Source organism: Rhipicephalus sanguineus, chromosome 3 (assembly GCF_013339695.2).
Source record: "Rhipicephalus sanguineus isolate Rsan-2018 chromosome 3, BIME_Rsan_1.4, whole genome shotgun sequence".
Classification (NCBI taxonomy): domain Eukaryota; kingdom Metazoa; phylum Arthropoda; class Arachnida; order Ixodida; family Ixodidae; genus Rhipicephalus; species Rhipicephalus sanguineus.
The window spans coordinates 87,980,231-87,994,760 of record NC_051178.1 but is presented as its reverse complement, the minus strand read 5'-3'; the positions used below and the strand labels follow the sequence as shown (position 1 = coordinate 87,994,760).

Below are 14,530 nucleotides of genomic sequence, written 5' to 3'. Positions count from 1 at the left end.
GCACCACAACCACAATTGACGTTGCACCGATATTACGCCTGCGTAGGCTGTTTTTCCAAACCGGTTTATAGACCTGGCGTGGCTCAGTGGCAGAATGCCTGATTGCCACGCAGAATGCTTGGGCTTGATTCCTGCTGGGATCCTAATTTTCATTCTTTCCATTCGTTGAGTCAACGCTTCCGATGTTGGTTTTCCTTAACGCTCTAGCATTTAAGTTACCAATGTCTGTTCTCGCCGTTCCTGGGTAGATATAAACTGTCAATCACCTGTGGCGCATACCCGTACACCGCGGCCCGTGGTAAACGGGTATGTGCCACACGTGTCTAGTGGAAAGAGTTTGACGACGTACGCGACAGGATTTTAACGTTATTCATGTCATAACCCGGCCATCATATTCGTCAAATCCTCTTACACTCCCATGCAAATTTTGGTCTACACCAAGTTAAGGAGGCGATCATGAGAGCACCCAGACGTAGGCGGCTAGATAGATAGATAGATAGATACCTAGATAGAAACGCTCAAAGTGCCATAGGTTCGCTAAGAAATGCTTCGGATTTATAAAAAGTACGAGTACACTTTGTAGAACAAGTAACTTTTTTTTTTTAAATTAAGCGCTAATACAGAAGAACCTACGAGAGGAATGGCAGAAGGTGTTCTCTTCGTTCAGGGTCAAATTTACATCGGCCTTCACGGGTAGTAGGAGTACAGACAACCGAGCGAGCGCCAAAAATCGTGTATCACCTTTCCGACATGGCTATATATGGCTCCGTAGAAATCAAATCACGTTAGGATGGGTGAACTTGAATATGGGCTTGGATCAAGCTAATTTTGCGGTCGGTGCGAAGGTGGGCGATATATGGGCCCGATTGCAGGAGAAAGGTGTCATTAGCTGGCCAGTGTGTACGGGCGAGCGTTTCGTTGAGCGCTACTCACCGAACGCCGAAGCAGAAATCTTCCTCGAGGAAGTGCTGGCTACACGCGCGTGTTGTAGCCGAAGGTTGTTTACCATTTCGAAGTTTCAGGATCAAAGCTTCACGCAGCTTCTTGCCCTGCAGACACGTGTGCAGGCAGACACCAAGCTCCGTTGCCCACGTCCTGCACTGCGGCACCCAGTACTTGCATACCGTATCAGACGCCTTCAAAGACAGCCACTGCATATGGCAATGCTTTCAAGTGTTGTCAAGCGCCCAGCCGAAGCGGGAAGACCTCCCCATTTATTCAGAATTACTACACAGATGACATTCTAAAACTGCCTTTTCAGCGCGCGTTGGTGCACCCGAAGACGACGACGCGGCCGCTCATCCCGCCTAGCACGTCACGCCGAAGGTGGCGCCTGCTTTTCCACTCGTGGGCCTCACGCCCAATTTTGCAGTCGCTTGGTTAAAGAATAAAATGCAAGCGCAGTTTCGTTTTGTAGCGTTAGCTACACTTGCCTAGCCGGCGCCGATTTCGCGTGGGTCATCATGAGCCGTGCTGCGCATGCGCGAGGATGAGTGCGGAGCCGGCATCTCACGCGCTCTCCACCACCGCCGCGCGCGGCCCGCCCCTGCTGGTGGCGGAGAGCGGGAGGAGTGGCGTCGTAGCCGGGCAGACAGACTGGCGCCCGCGCGCGCGACTCGCCGCTGCTGCTCTGCGCATTCGAGAGGGGTGACGTCGTAGCCTTGGCGCGCGCAGCTATTCGCCTTCGCTGTGCAGTCGCCGTCTGACAATGGGCTGGTGCCGCTTGATAGCGCCTCTGACTGGCGTTTGCAGGTGGGGAACGCTATGGAGAAGGAGAGCGCAAATGCTGCTCAACGGCGCAGAAGAGCGGAGAAGCTTATCTCATCGGATCCCGAAGTAGTTGCCTGGCAATTAGCGGTTCAGCGTACGAAGAATGAACAGAGGAACGCTCAACGTGCTGCGCAGACACTGGAGGAAAGGGCGGAACATCTAGCAAAGCGGCGTCGGCAGGATGCTGAGCGACGTGCCCGACCACCTCTGCAGCAGCACCAACGAGACGCCGTTGATGACGTCAAGGCTCGCCGATCGACTGCCTATACTGTGAAACTTAGCGAGAGCGCCAGTGCGACTCGGACCTTCGAGACGGACTTCGTAAACAATCCGTTTGGATACATGTGCGACGTGTGTGAAAGACTATGGCACATGAAAGACTTGACGCCGCTAAGTAGTGCCATGCGTGAAACGTTGAGTTTAGTGGCGGCGCCTAAGTGGTGTGAAACGATGGCGCGGGTTTGTACAACGTGCAAGAACTTTCTCGTTAAGCAGAACATCCCGCTCTTTAGCGTTACCAATGGGTATCGTTACCCGGCCATGCCGCCAGGTCTACCGGTTCTGAACGATGTGGCCGAATGTGTGTCATTGGAGCACCAGTAAGCATGACAATCAAGCTAATCCTAGACAATCTGAAAAGCTCAGAATAATCAGCTGAACTTCTGCGAACGCTACGTATATCCTGGCATAGTAGAGCTAAGCCACTGCAAATTTCTTGCAGTACTTTTTTATTGCGCAGGTTATCAGTGAAGTTATTTGGATAGGCAGCAGAACTCTGCAGCATAGCCAGATCGTGTACGGAGGCTTTTCGGGATGACTTCAGCTAGGCGTGCCCTCCTTTATTGGCTCCATCGATAGTGTACACTCGGACTCCTTCATTTCACTTCTTTTCCGCTTTCAGGTAAAAGGAAGGCGCTTAAAGTGGAGGATTAACTCTTATAATGTTGCGTGTGCAGCTAAGAAGAATATTTATTTAAATTATTAGGCGGGACACAGGGAGAAAAGTGTTGGAAATGTGCGCGCTACTCTCTAAGGCTTTTTTCCCCGCCAATGCTACTACGCTACGCCGGCGCACAAAAGCAGAAGCCATCCAGTAGCTGGGTTTATAAACAGTGAAAAGGTCCATATCCCTTTGTAGAGTACCAAGTACGGTAAGTCATTAGGTAAATCGTCAAACACTATTTCTCAACGCACACACACACACATAAGCACGTCGTGTACGGTATTCACGTTTTTGCCAGCACCCAATTAGCTTCCATGTGTGTACACACGTGAATCTTTTGAGGGTCAAATTTTTAGATGCGAAACACCTCTTGCTCGGGGGTATGTCCCACGGCGTTGGCGTTGGCGTCCGCACTCACACTACGCATGCGCAACTCCCCTCGTTCCCTCTCTCCAACAGCTGCGCGTTACTCTCTCCACTTCTCTCCCAGCACCTGCTTGCTCTTCTCCTGCGTTCTCGCTTCTGCTCTCGCGGCGCATGCGCTACTCTCGTTCTCTACTCTCCTCTCCTTCGAGTGTGACTATAAAGCGGGTAGAGCGCTGCGCGCGTTGTCCAGCGCTTGCTTCGGTTGACTCCTCTGCAATGCGGGCTCGACATGACGAAATTCTCTCCTGCGCAACGCCGTGATGAGCGCCAACGCATGCGCGTCCCCTCCCCCTCTCTCTCCTCTCCTACACTGCCCCCCTCGCGCGCGCCTGTCGACCGCGTTTCCCACTCGCCCTGTGAGAATTAACGGCCAGGCTAGAGGGAAGACACGACGCGCGTAGTGTTCCTCTTCGCGTTCCACGACGCGAGGTCGGTAGCATCCCCAAAGAGCGCCAACGGAACGCTATCGTGCAAGTGCTCCGGCTTCGCATCGCCTCATGGTCCCCTTTAGCGGGAAATGGTGTAATGTTTTTGAGAAAATCTGCGCTAATGCTGTTCTCATGCAGCGATTGGTGTATGTTCTAAATCTCGCGCTAAACGCACCTTCCACTACTGTGGAACCTGAGGAAGTGCACAGCACGGGCACCCAGCGATTTCCGTTCGTAGAGTTCCCACCGCTCCGTTCACCAATCCGTCGATGACGTCAATGTTTGAGGTAAGCATGCAGACTTTCCCCTTCAGGAGTGGAATCTTGTTAGCAGAATCGCCCTTGAATCGCATACTCGGTGTGTGACATTACGCTACTTTTTGCTGCGCTTGATCGACTTCCTGCTTGTTACGGCAGTTGTTAGGGCCGTCTGCAGAGAGCTCCCTCAGATTGTTCCCTCCTCCAGATGTAGCGACGAAGGCACCGGCGAAGCGCCGGTGGGAGGCGCACTAGCGTGCTTGGTGAGGCGGTGGTGCCTTTTATTGCGCGGCGCGGTTGTCAGCCACATGTTTCAGAAGAGTTTAGCGATTTGAAGTTAAACGTTGCGATTACTTCTTGGTTATTTCTATTATTTATATTCTTTTGGACCTTTTTAGTTTATTTTAACCTGGTTTTAAGGACTGCTAGCCTTGGCGTAGGCCTGCATTCACCATTTATTTTAATCGTGGTCACGCTACATGATATCTACGGATGGACTACATGATATGATACGGATGATACGGATGGACTACATGATATCTACGGATGGACCAAAGTGCTACGCACTTAAAACGTCGTACAATGTTGCGAACACGTGACCCCCTTTAATTATGCGTCACGACATCACGATATAAAAGGAATCGAAGTCAAACTGTGTGTTAAAACATATGGGGGCGCTCGGCGGCTGTGAGCGCGTAGAAGACAAAGACGATTGCATGTGCGCTCGTGTCACGCGGCAGCCGCTGGCAGCGAGCAGTTGCAGCCGAGCCTTAAACCAGTAAAGACGTGTCTCTTCGGGTCTCGGCCTCATTCCTTAAGGGTGCAGGGCTGGCTGCAGCCGCAAAACCCTACATCTGGCGCCCAACGGGAAGGACCCCGCCCCGACATGTTCTGCCCGATCAACGTACGCCGGATCCCAGCAGCTCCTGATTTCGGCCCCCTGCGCGGCGATATCGCCTTCGCGGAGCTATGGGCGCTGAAACGGGCGTTCCTGGACATGGCCGCCTACGGAGTCTACGACCTCGTCCTCTTACTTCAGCCGGTCCAGACCCTCATGCGCCTCTGCCTTTCCGGGAGAATGACCTCCGACGAGCAGCGGCGTGCCATCATCGCCCTCGAGCACCTCTGTGCTTACCTCGGCGTCCCGCTGCCCGCGCAGGCCATGGAGGCTGTGGCGCGCTCGTGCGGCGAGGTGGAACCTGGGCCTGACAACGAAGGCGGCGACGATGCGTGCGCTGACGAGGTCGGCGTCGAGGCTCGTGCGGGCTCGTGCGGCGGGCCGGCTCCGCGGGACGACAAGCGACGCGGTGGCAACGCATCGTCCGCCAACGAGGGCGAAAAGAACGTGATCGGCGAGGAGTACACAGCGACGGACGAGGAGATTGCCGAGAACGAGGCCGAGGACTCCCAGGACGGCGAAAGAGAGTGCGCCGGAGGAAATCTCGAGGTTGGCGTCGAAGAGAACCCGCATGGCGCGTCCCCTTCAGAAGGAGCGTGTCACGACACGGCACCGAAGGCGGATGAGGAGATCGCTGAGGAGTTTGGCGAGGAAGGAGACGAGCCAGCTGACGACAAGGTGGGTTCTGCTTTTGTGCTGGTTGATTTCCGGGACGACGCCAGCATGCGGGAAGCTGGACGGTGCGACAAAAGATCTTGGAGGGCGAGAAGCACAAGATGGAAAGGCGGAGAAGACGACAAAGAGGCGGAAAAGGAAGAAAAAGAGAAACCACGACGAACAGCACGGTGGTGTGGGGGCCAAGGAGAACAAGACGATCGTGGACGAGGCAATCATTGTGGACGCAGTGGTATACGTTCGCGAAAATATGTCTGAACCCAACCCGGACAGCGAGAGGGAAGATCTCACTGAGGAAGAGACAAACAAGGCCGAGGTGGAGAAGCCTGTCGCAGACTCTAAGGAGGAGGAAGAGACCAAGGGGGATGCTGTTCCGTCCGCCAAGGCGGCCAAGGCTGAACCGGCCAGGACGCGTCTTCAGTGTGAGACCAACTCAGCGGGTGCGCGTCGCGTGCGCAGCCTGGAGGCGGCCGCCAAGGAGGGCGAGGCCCTTCTCAGGGAACTCGGCCACAAGGACAGCAGCGTCCCAGAAAGTGGTTGCAGGCGGACACGCTCGCAGACGCGGTGCACCATGGCTGCTCCCGCTGCACGGCAGCCTGCACGGAAGACCCCTGGCAAGCCAGCACATGGTGCCAAGAAGGGTGCGGCCTCCAAGCGCAGTAAGAAGAAAGAGTGAAGAGGAGGAGGAAGAAGAGGCAGCCTCTGCTGAGGAGGCCTCGACGACAGCCGTCTACGAGGACGGGTCAGCAGGCAGCGTAGAGAAGGACGAGAAGGACAACGTAATTAACGTCGAGGATGCAGGCGAGGCACGGCAAGAAGATTCTGAGGATGCCAACGCCGATCATAATGAGCAACCGTAGGTCAACAACACGCAAGATGAGCCAACCACAGACAGTGGCATCAAGGCGACTGCCACGACGACCACTGACCCAAAAGTGGAAGCGGAGTCTCCATTTGCCATGGACAACTCCGGGAGCTTGGTGACGTGGTGGACGACCCTTGCCGGCATGTGGTCGTGTACGCCACGTGCTGTCCGCCGTGGCCAAGTGTAGCCAGGACAGTTGTGCGGGCTACCGGCGCTAAATAGCCCACGTCCTTCTCCCCCGCTTTTCCCGAGGGGAGGGGGCAGTATGGGGGCGCTCGGCGGCTGTGAGCGCGTAGAAGACAAAGACAATTGCATGTGCGCTCGTGTCACGCGGCAGCCGCTGGCAGCGAGCAGTTGCGGGCGAGCCTTACACCAGTAAAGACGTGTCTCTTCAGGTCTCGGCCACATCCTTTAAGGGATCAGGGCTGGCTGCAGCCGCAAAACCCTACAAACATTAAACGAAGTTATTTAGATAACTTTGTAGCTTTCCCGTACTACCGCTCTGACTTTAATTATCTAAAATCTTCATGAAACGCAAGAGGATGAGATGTCAGAGATATCATGTTTGCGAAAATCCATTAGATGCCTCAGAGTAACAGGTCGATGACTTCATTTGTGGTCGTGTATTTGTCGGGACGAGCTACCTATTCTTGGCGCGTTGCTTCCGTATAGTTGCACAAAAGCTAATTAAGGCGCGTAGTGCGAAGCGATAAAGGGCTCGCTATTCCGCGCGCAATTAGATGTGCTACGTTGTCTTGTCATTTTTATGCGAACCAAAATCTGAGGAGCTTAAGTGACCAAGCTATTCTCACCGTCTCTCAGTGAGTTCGTGATAATAAGACACAACGTCGTTTTCAGGGGTGGTATTACGAACAAAAGCTGCTGCCAATTACGACAAGTTTTCAAGCTCTACTGAAGCGCATGCGTATTTAAACATGGTCCCAAATGGTCCCTTATGCATTCGCCTAAGACAACTCGAAGGCGAAAGCCATCTTGTTTTTCATCTGAGTAGATTGTACAGATCCCCCCGAAAGCCCTATGCACATTACAAAGTCTTGCACTGTCTGCGGGATATCAAAGTTATGTGACGTCATAGTGACGTCATGATGAAGGCACAAATTCTGGCAATCTGTGACGTCATTTTACTTCTTGCATCACGCATACTCATTCCGACGATCAATTTTTGCGGTTGATCAGGCACCGTATGGATTCCATAAGAAAACACACGGAATTATTTGAACGGCATACGGAAAATTTCAGTAGGGAGGCGCATCAAAGTGCCAGCTTGTTGCAAGACAAGGATTCCAGTCTTAGCGATGGTGCATACATAACTCCTTATTGGACCATACAACCGGCGGTATGCTAGTGGTTACGGCACCACGCTGCTGAGTTCGAGGCAACAGCACACGTGACACGACAGCGTGCGCAAATTCGTTCCATATGCCGTAATGCATACGATGCTCTCGGACACTCGTGTTGGCTATTGCTATATGGTGCTGACTAACAGCATAATGGCTATTTTTGGCTAGTGTTGGCTATCACAAACGGAATATTGTCTTCATTCAATTTCAATTGAATGTTTGACTTGTCTGCCAAATTTTTTAAGGCTGTCAGTTGTACAATGACCCCGCAGAACTTACACGAACATGAACAGATTGGAGTGCCATGTTTGCAACAGAATGACTCGGCAATAAAGGATTATATCGAATTTCTGTAAATTAATCATTTTAAGGCATTTCAAGCGAACAAAGTGGATATAGCATACGCTGCCCTTATGCATTAATAAAGGAGCCTCCTGCGGCGAAATGCATTTGACACTGCGTGCATACACTCACCCGAAATAATGAACGCCATATCGACCAGCCTTTCTGCAGTGGAAACGGAAGCTTGTCCGGGGACTTGTACATGGATACCAGAAAAGGCAAAATACAGCGCAAAACAAAACCAACTATATGAAGAGAGCTGTTAGTCTTAGCGAGATAACGGGTCGACAAATCCTGATCCTCATCTTGTCGATGTGTCCTCGTAAGAAGCCGCATCACAAGCTACAAAAAAAAGAAAAAAAAGAGAACTCAGCATTATCATCATCATCAGCAGCAGCAGCAATAGTCTCTTTTTGTCCACTGCAGGACGAAGGGCTATTTTAGCGATCTTCAATTTACTCCATCTTGCGCGAGCAATAAACGGCAAATTGCAGGTAGTTAAGCAATAGCTTCTGTCGTGCGCACTATCTTGACAGGGATCAGCAGACGACTCATGCCTTTGTACGTTCTGCTCGCGTTGAAGCGACAGCAAGCACGAAGGTCGCTTCGCTCGCTGCAGCGGCCGCATTTCCTTACACCAGCATTTTGTTGAATTACACTAGGTCACATGCTGAAGTAGTGAGATGCCAGCCTTACTTCGTATAACATTCCAATTTGTTGCTCATGCTTCACCTCTGCGGCGAAACGAAGTCTATTTTTTTCGTCAACGCGTTCTCGAGGGGTTGAAATAAAGCTGAAGGTTGGGCGACAATTAAATTGAACCAGCGCACTTTTACTTCCGTATACATGAGTACTGAAATATACAAATATTCTCTGCTCGCTATAAATTGCATTTCCAGGCAAACACTCACACCACCAGGATGACTGAACTACCAGAGCTTGATCAGGCCACCTTTTTTTCTGCTGACCACAAGAAACATGCCCCTCAAATTTCGCGTGATCTCGACAGCTTCTTATCAAAGAGAAGCTGTGTTAAGTAAAATACTTCTTACGTATAAGTGTAATGCACATCGGATCGAGACATGCCTTACCTCAGCAGGGGTGCTATGCAGGATGGCCCGAACATCACGGGCAAACGAGTTTGCTCCGAGCTTGCATTACGGCGGTCATGACAGGAAGACAGTGCGGAGCACGCGATAGCAGCGTTGATAAAAACGGCTACAAGAACGATAATGGCGTCACAAACGCATGTGCGGCATTTGCGGCGGTTATCAAAGGAACACCGCGTGCGAACGCGTCAGCGCCGTCACTCAGGCAACATTTTGGCAGTGCAGCGACGTCAGCGTGATTGTCGCGCTATCTTTTTGCCAACTGATCATGGCGCCTCCTACGGGCGTGTTCGTGGGCGTTTGTCCTCTTTCAGAAAATTCTTTCGTTCCACCTGCAGCATGGAAATTTCCACTCTAGAAGGCAACAGAGCGCACATGCAGCACTCTGGTGCGGCTCGTTTCGCTTCTCTGGAATATTACAGATAAATAAATGGACAGGTTACTGCTATACTTACATTACACGTCTAAAGATTTTTCTGTAGTAGCGAACCGGTAGAAAGAATGTCTCCACAAACAAGTAAATAGTAACATTTCTCGCCGCAAATCCCACCAGGAGCGCTTGCTTCATAGCTGTGAATGGTACGTCGTGAGAGCGGTGAAAGTGAATGCGAGACATCGTAGCCACGTGATGATGTAACCTTTAGTTCTTCGTGCGTGTGTGCATAGTTTGTGCGATTAAGCTCATATACGAATCGTGCCGCTCGCTGGCGTTGCGGCGTGAGCACTGCTCCTCGGCAAGAGGAAACGCGGTGGGCGGACCCGATCTTCGCCGCAGGCGTCTGTCAATCAAACTGATTGACGCGCGAACTCGGGCACGGACTCGTTGATTCTGAAAAGGCCCCAGTTCAACTTGTGACTGTCATAGTGCCGGTGTGCCTGTCAAGTGTTCCATGCGGTGGACGCTACTCAGCAGCTTCTTTGCATATAAAATAATTTGGTCAGCTTGCACTACTTGTGCAAGGCTGGAGCCATCGGAGGAGCTTGTGATACCTAGCTTCTTCCAGCTTTTTACGTGATTCGTCTACTCAGTGTGCTTGGTCTGCTTCGGAGTAATGACCGTGTCAGTTCGGTCTCAATATTGGTGCTATTGATTAGGAAGGTCTTAACTAACATGATATCGAATAGTGCTTTCTTAATTGTTAATGTTTTAATTACCACGACATTAATTACCCAGGTTTAATTCGCAAGGTCCTGAATAGCACAGATGTGATTAGCAGAACACTAATTAGCAGGATCCTAATTAACACGACGTCGTTGAGTAAGGTATTGATTATCTGGGTTTTGATTACACGCTCCTAATTAGTGTCGTGTTAATTAGGGTTAATGGCCAATGCTTTAATTACCGCGTCATTAATTACTCAGGCCTAATTCGCAAGGTCCTGAATAGTGCAGAGGTAATTAGCACAATCCTAATGAGCACGATCCTAATTAGCGTCGTGTTAATTACATTCATTGATAATGTCTTAATTACCATAGCATTAATTACTCAGGTTTAATTCGCAAGGTCCTGAATAGTACATAGGTAATTAGCATAATCCTAATTAACACGATCTCGGTAAGGTCTTGATTATCTTGGTTTTGTTTACACGCTCTTAATTAGCGTCGTGTTAATTGGCATGATCTTAATTACCTTGTTCTTAGCTTTATGCACTTTCATTAGCATGGTCTTAGTAAGACGTGGCTTAGTTAGCTCGGCCTTAGTATGATTTGGCCCAATCAGCTTCGTCATAGCACGTCCTGACTTAGCTAGGTATACCGCCCAGCCAATTAGCTAATCAGCCGGGCGCACGTGCTCTGGGAGCGAGCAGACGATGAAGAAGAGAACGACGAGGGCGCGCGCCGGCCGAGCAAGGGGCTAGATTGTACTGGCCGACCATGGTGATTATACACGTGGCCTCGGCGATAAGTTCTAGCCACGGTGTTGTAAGGCGCTCGGTCGGAACTAATCTCAGAGGCCACGGTGCTGATTATTCTAAGGGATACATAGTGCAGACATTAAACGCTTGAAAATGAATTCAAACGGCTCGCGCACACATAAAAAATATAGTTAGTAGAGCTTTCTGCCACTTTTCTTGCATGGGTGCACTTCTGCACTCAGTGAAACGACAAACAAATGAAAGAAGGTGCCTCTAGTTTGACGACACCACCCAACCTTATCGACCGCCCTTGACGTGACGCCGCGTTCCATCGTAACCAATGGAACGGAGCGCGCGCTGAGCGATGGATTTCACCTTCTCGTACTGTTAGCTCGTTCAAAAGGGCGTGTCGCCAGAGCTCGGAAAGATCCCGAGTTTCGCCAAACTCGGGCCATCCTTCATAGCACCCCAGGGCGGTTGCTTGGTTGGTTGGTTGGTATAGCGGAATAGCTCAACCCACTACGGGGGATTGGCAACGAAGCGTGCGGCAGTAGAATTGTGAATAAAACAAAATAAAAGGAATATGCGAAAAAGATCATTTATAGTAAAGCTAAGAATGTTAGTGGTATTCTTGTTAATAAATGTTAGTTAAATGTAGTGTTATATTTAGAATGAAATGAATAAATAAATACAGAAATTTAATTAAGGGAATGAAATGATATATATCTACTTATAATATTAACATGGCAGTCTCTTTGTTTATTTAATACATAACTGAATATGGCATCGTGTATGCCGCTGTTGCAGTGCCGGTTCGGGGTAACGGTCGTCTTTCTCGTTTTCTTCTAGGTGAGCGCTCGTGCGCTCGTTTCCCTTGCCCCGTTATAGATAATGATAACCATGTTCTCGGAAATTGGGTACTCGCTCGTTGCGAGCAACTGCCTGGAACAGTATAGCGTGATGAAGGTAATAGAGGCAGCCATTTCGGCAAGAGCTTCTCAAACTCTTTTTTTCACAGCGAAATTGTGTATGCCGAAACAAAGCGAATGTCCACAGCAGGTGTCCCCAAGCGCAGGCAGTACTAACACACAGCCACTCCATTGCTTTTTTTTTTATCCCGCCTCTGTCCCTACATTCACCGCAGCCATCCAAGGGCACAAATGTGAATAAAGACGTGTCAACAACAACAACTAGCGCAGGTATATGTCACAGAAATTGGACAAGCAGCACTACCCACCACTGCTCCACTAAAAATGAAGAAGTTGTCCGTGAGCAGAGCGTATATGTGTTATAGTCTTAATGATACAAACAAACAAACAAATAAACAACAAAACAGACAGTACAAAAGTAAATTGTAGTGGCTTAGCTCGGCTATGCCAGGATATACGAAGCGTGAGGCGAAGTTTCAGCTGATTATTCTATAACTCGCGCCACGGCTTCACCCCACTCAGGCGCCGCCGCTAAACTCAACGTTTCATGCATGGCACTACTTAGCGGCGTCAAGTCTTTCATGTGCCACAGTCTTTCACACATGTCGCACTCATATCCAACGGATTGTTTAGGAATCCGTCTAGAAGGTGCGAGTCGCACTGGCACTTTCGCTAAGTTTCACCGTATAGTGAGTCGCTACGGCGAGCCTTGACCTCATCGACAGCGTCTTGTGTTTCGCTAGCTGCAGAGATGGTCGGGCACGTCGCTCAGCCTCCTGGCGATGCCGCTTTGCTAGACGTTCCTCCCTTTGCTCCAGTGTCTCCGCAGCACGTTTAGCCTTGTGCCTTTCGTTTTTCCTACGCTCAGCCGCTAATTGCCAGGCAACTACTTCGGGATCCGATGATCAACTTCTCGCTATTCTGCGCCGGTGAGCAGCATTTGCGCTCTCCTTCTCCATGGCAATACCACACTGGCAAACGCCAGGCCAGAGGCTCTATCAAGCGGCTCCAGCGCAGTGTCAGACGGCGACTGCCCAGCGAAGGCGCACAGCTGCGCGCGCGCCATCTGCCGACGCTATGACGTCGCTCCTCTGGATTGCTCAGACCGGCGATTCGCGCGCGGCGGCGGCGGAGTGCGCGGAGGTGGCGGTTCTGGTGCGCCAGCTGTGTGACATCACTTCTCCTCGCGCATGCGCAGCACGGCTCTTGTACGCGCACGCAAAAACGCTCCGGCTCGGCCAGTGTAGCTAACGCTACAAGAACATATGTGCAACAGAAATTGGGCAAACCCCATTACTTATTATTATTTGGTCCGCTTTCCTTTTCCCATCTCTATTCATGTTGTGGTAGGGTAGCGAGTATGTTAGTCTGCTGATGACTAGGCTCTTTACCAAACAAAGCGGCTCGAGGCTTCACAAATCACCAAACCTCCACGAACGCTGCAGCAGAGGCCCTAACGCTCTTAGACCTTATAAGTGCACAGAGCAAACTAATAGAAAAAACGGAAATATATTGAAACTGAACTCTCCAACGCTGAAATATAAAATAGGTTACCCAGCGATTTGCTAGCCTGCACAGCGGAAACGGATAAAGGGGCGAAAAGAGAGGTAGAAGAAAAGAGATGTATGCGAATCATCATCAGGCCCAAAGGGGGACTTAATATCGCTAAGGTAGGCCTCAAGGCTGTCGCCGACGCGATTGCAACCTCGCCAGGTATCACCTCTGTGGAACTACACGGGGACACGCTTTGCCCCAACAACAAACACAAGATTTTAGTGGCGAGCAGAGTGAAAATACAAAACGCTAACCACTATGTACGGGCAGAACAAATCTGCGTCGCTGACAAGACCTATGAAGTTTGGGCCTATGAAGCGGCAGCGCACTTTACGTGTAAATGCGTCATTCGGGGGCTTTCCGTGCAAGACTGATCGGCGTACATCGATGGAAAGATCGTAAACGAGAGGCCGCCAAGCGCATCGGCAGTGCCCCCGCAGTAATCCTGCCCTTCGATGAAGATCGCGTGCCCAACTTCGTGCGAAAACGGGTCGATGCTGCTACAATTCACGCTGTACCGCAGGCAGACATCTGCTACGCTTGCGGCCGGTTCGGCCACTGCGCGGACATTTGCCCCAACCCCGGAGACGACATCTACTGAGGCTGCTGTGCATCACACCCCAATCGGTAGTACCAGCGTATGCCAAAATGTAAGCTGTGCGGAGGAGAGCACCTGAGTGCCAACAAGGCATGTAAAGAACGCTACCGCATTGCCTAGTTCGTGCGATGAAGACGATGGGAGCGTGCATGCACGATGCGAGACGACGCCGACAATCGTGCTACAATATCCAAGTCCAACACAGCCGCCGCCGCTTACCAACTATCGCAGCTTCCGAGAGTTGGTCGATCTGTTCGCAACTGATCACGGTCGCGATCCAGAGGCCTTTCCGACAGCTGCTCCGGGCGTGCATTGAGGTCCCGTAGCCGTCCTCCGGGCCGTTCCCACGCGGGGCCGCCACCGGATCTGCATGGCGGGGCTACTCCAGATCCCGTTCCGGCTCCCGTTCCGGCAACGCCAACAAGAATAAGCGAGGCATTCGAACATGGGCGGACAAGGTCTAGGGTTGAGCGTCAACTTACGTGTTAGGGTAAGAGAAACAAAAAATGCAGTGCCTAT

General features: G+C 51.1%; 1 protein-coding gene across 1 annotated transcript; it reads left to right on the top strand.

The window, feature by feature from the left end:
- The first annotated feature begins 2,220 nt into the window (after positions 1–2,220).
- Positions 2,221–14,014, top strand: LOC119385644 (neurofilament medium polypeptide). Its single transcript, XM_037653047.1, has 5 exons — positions 2,221–2,229; positions 4,993–5,400; positions 5,456–6,011; positions 6,058–6,253; positions 13,783–14,014. The coding sequence occupies exons 1-5, from the start codon at positions 2,221–2,223 to the stop codon at positions 14,012–14,014; spliced, it is 1,401 nt and encodes a 466-aa protein (XP_037508975.1).
- The last annotated feature ends 516 nt before the right edge of the window (positions 14,015–14,530 follow it).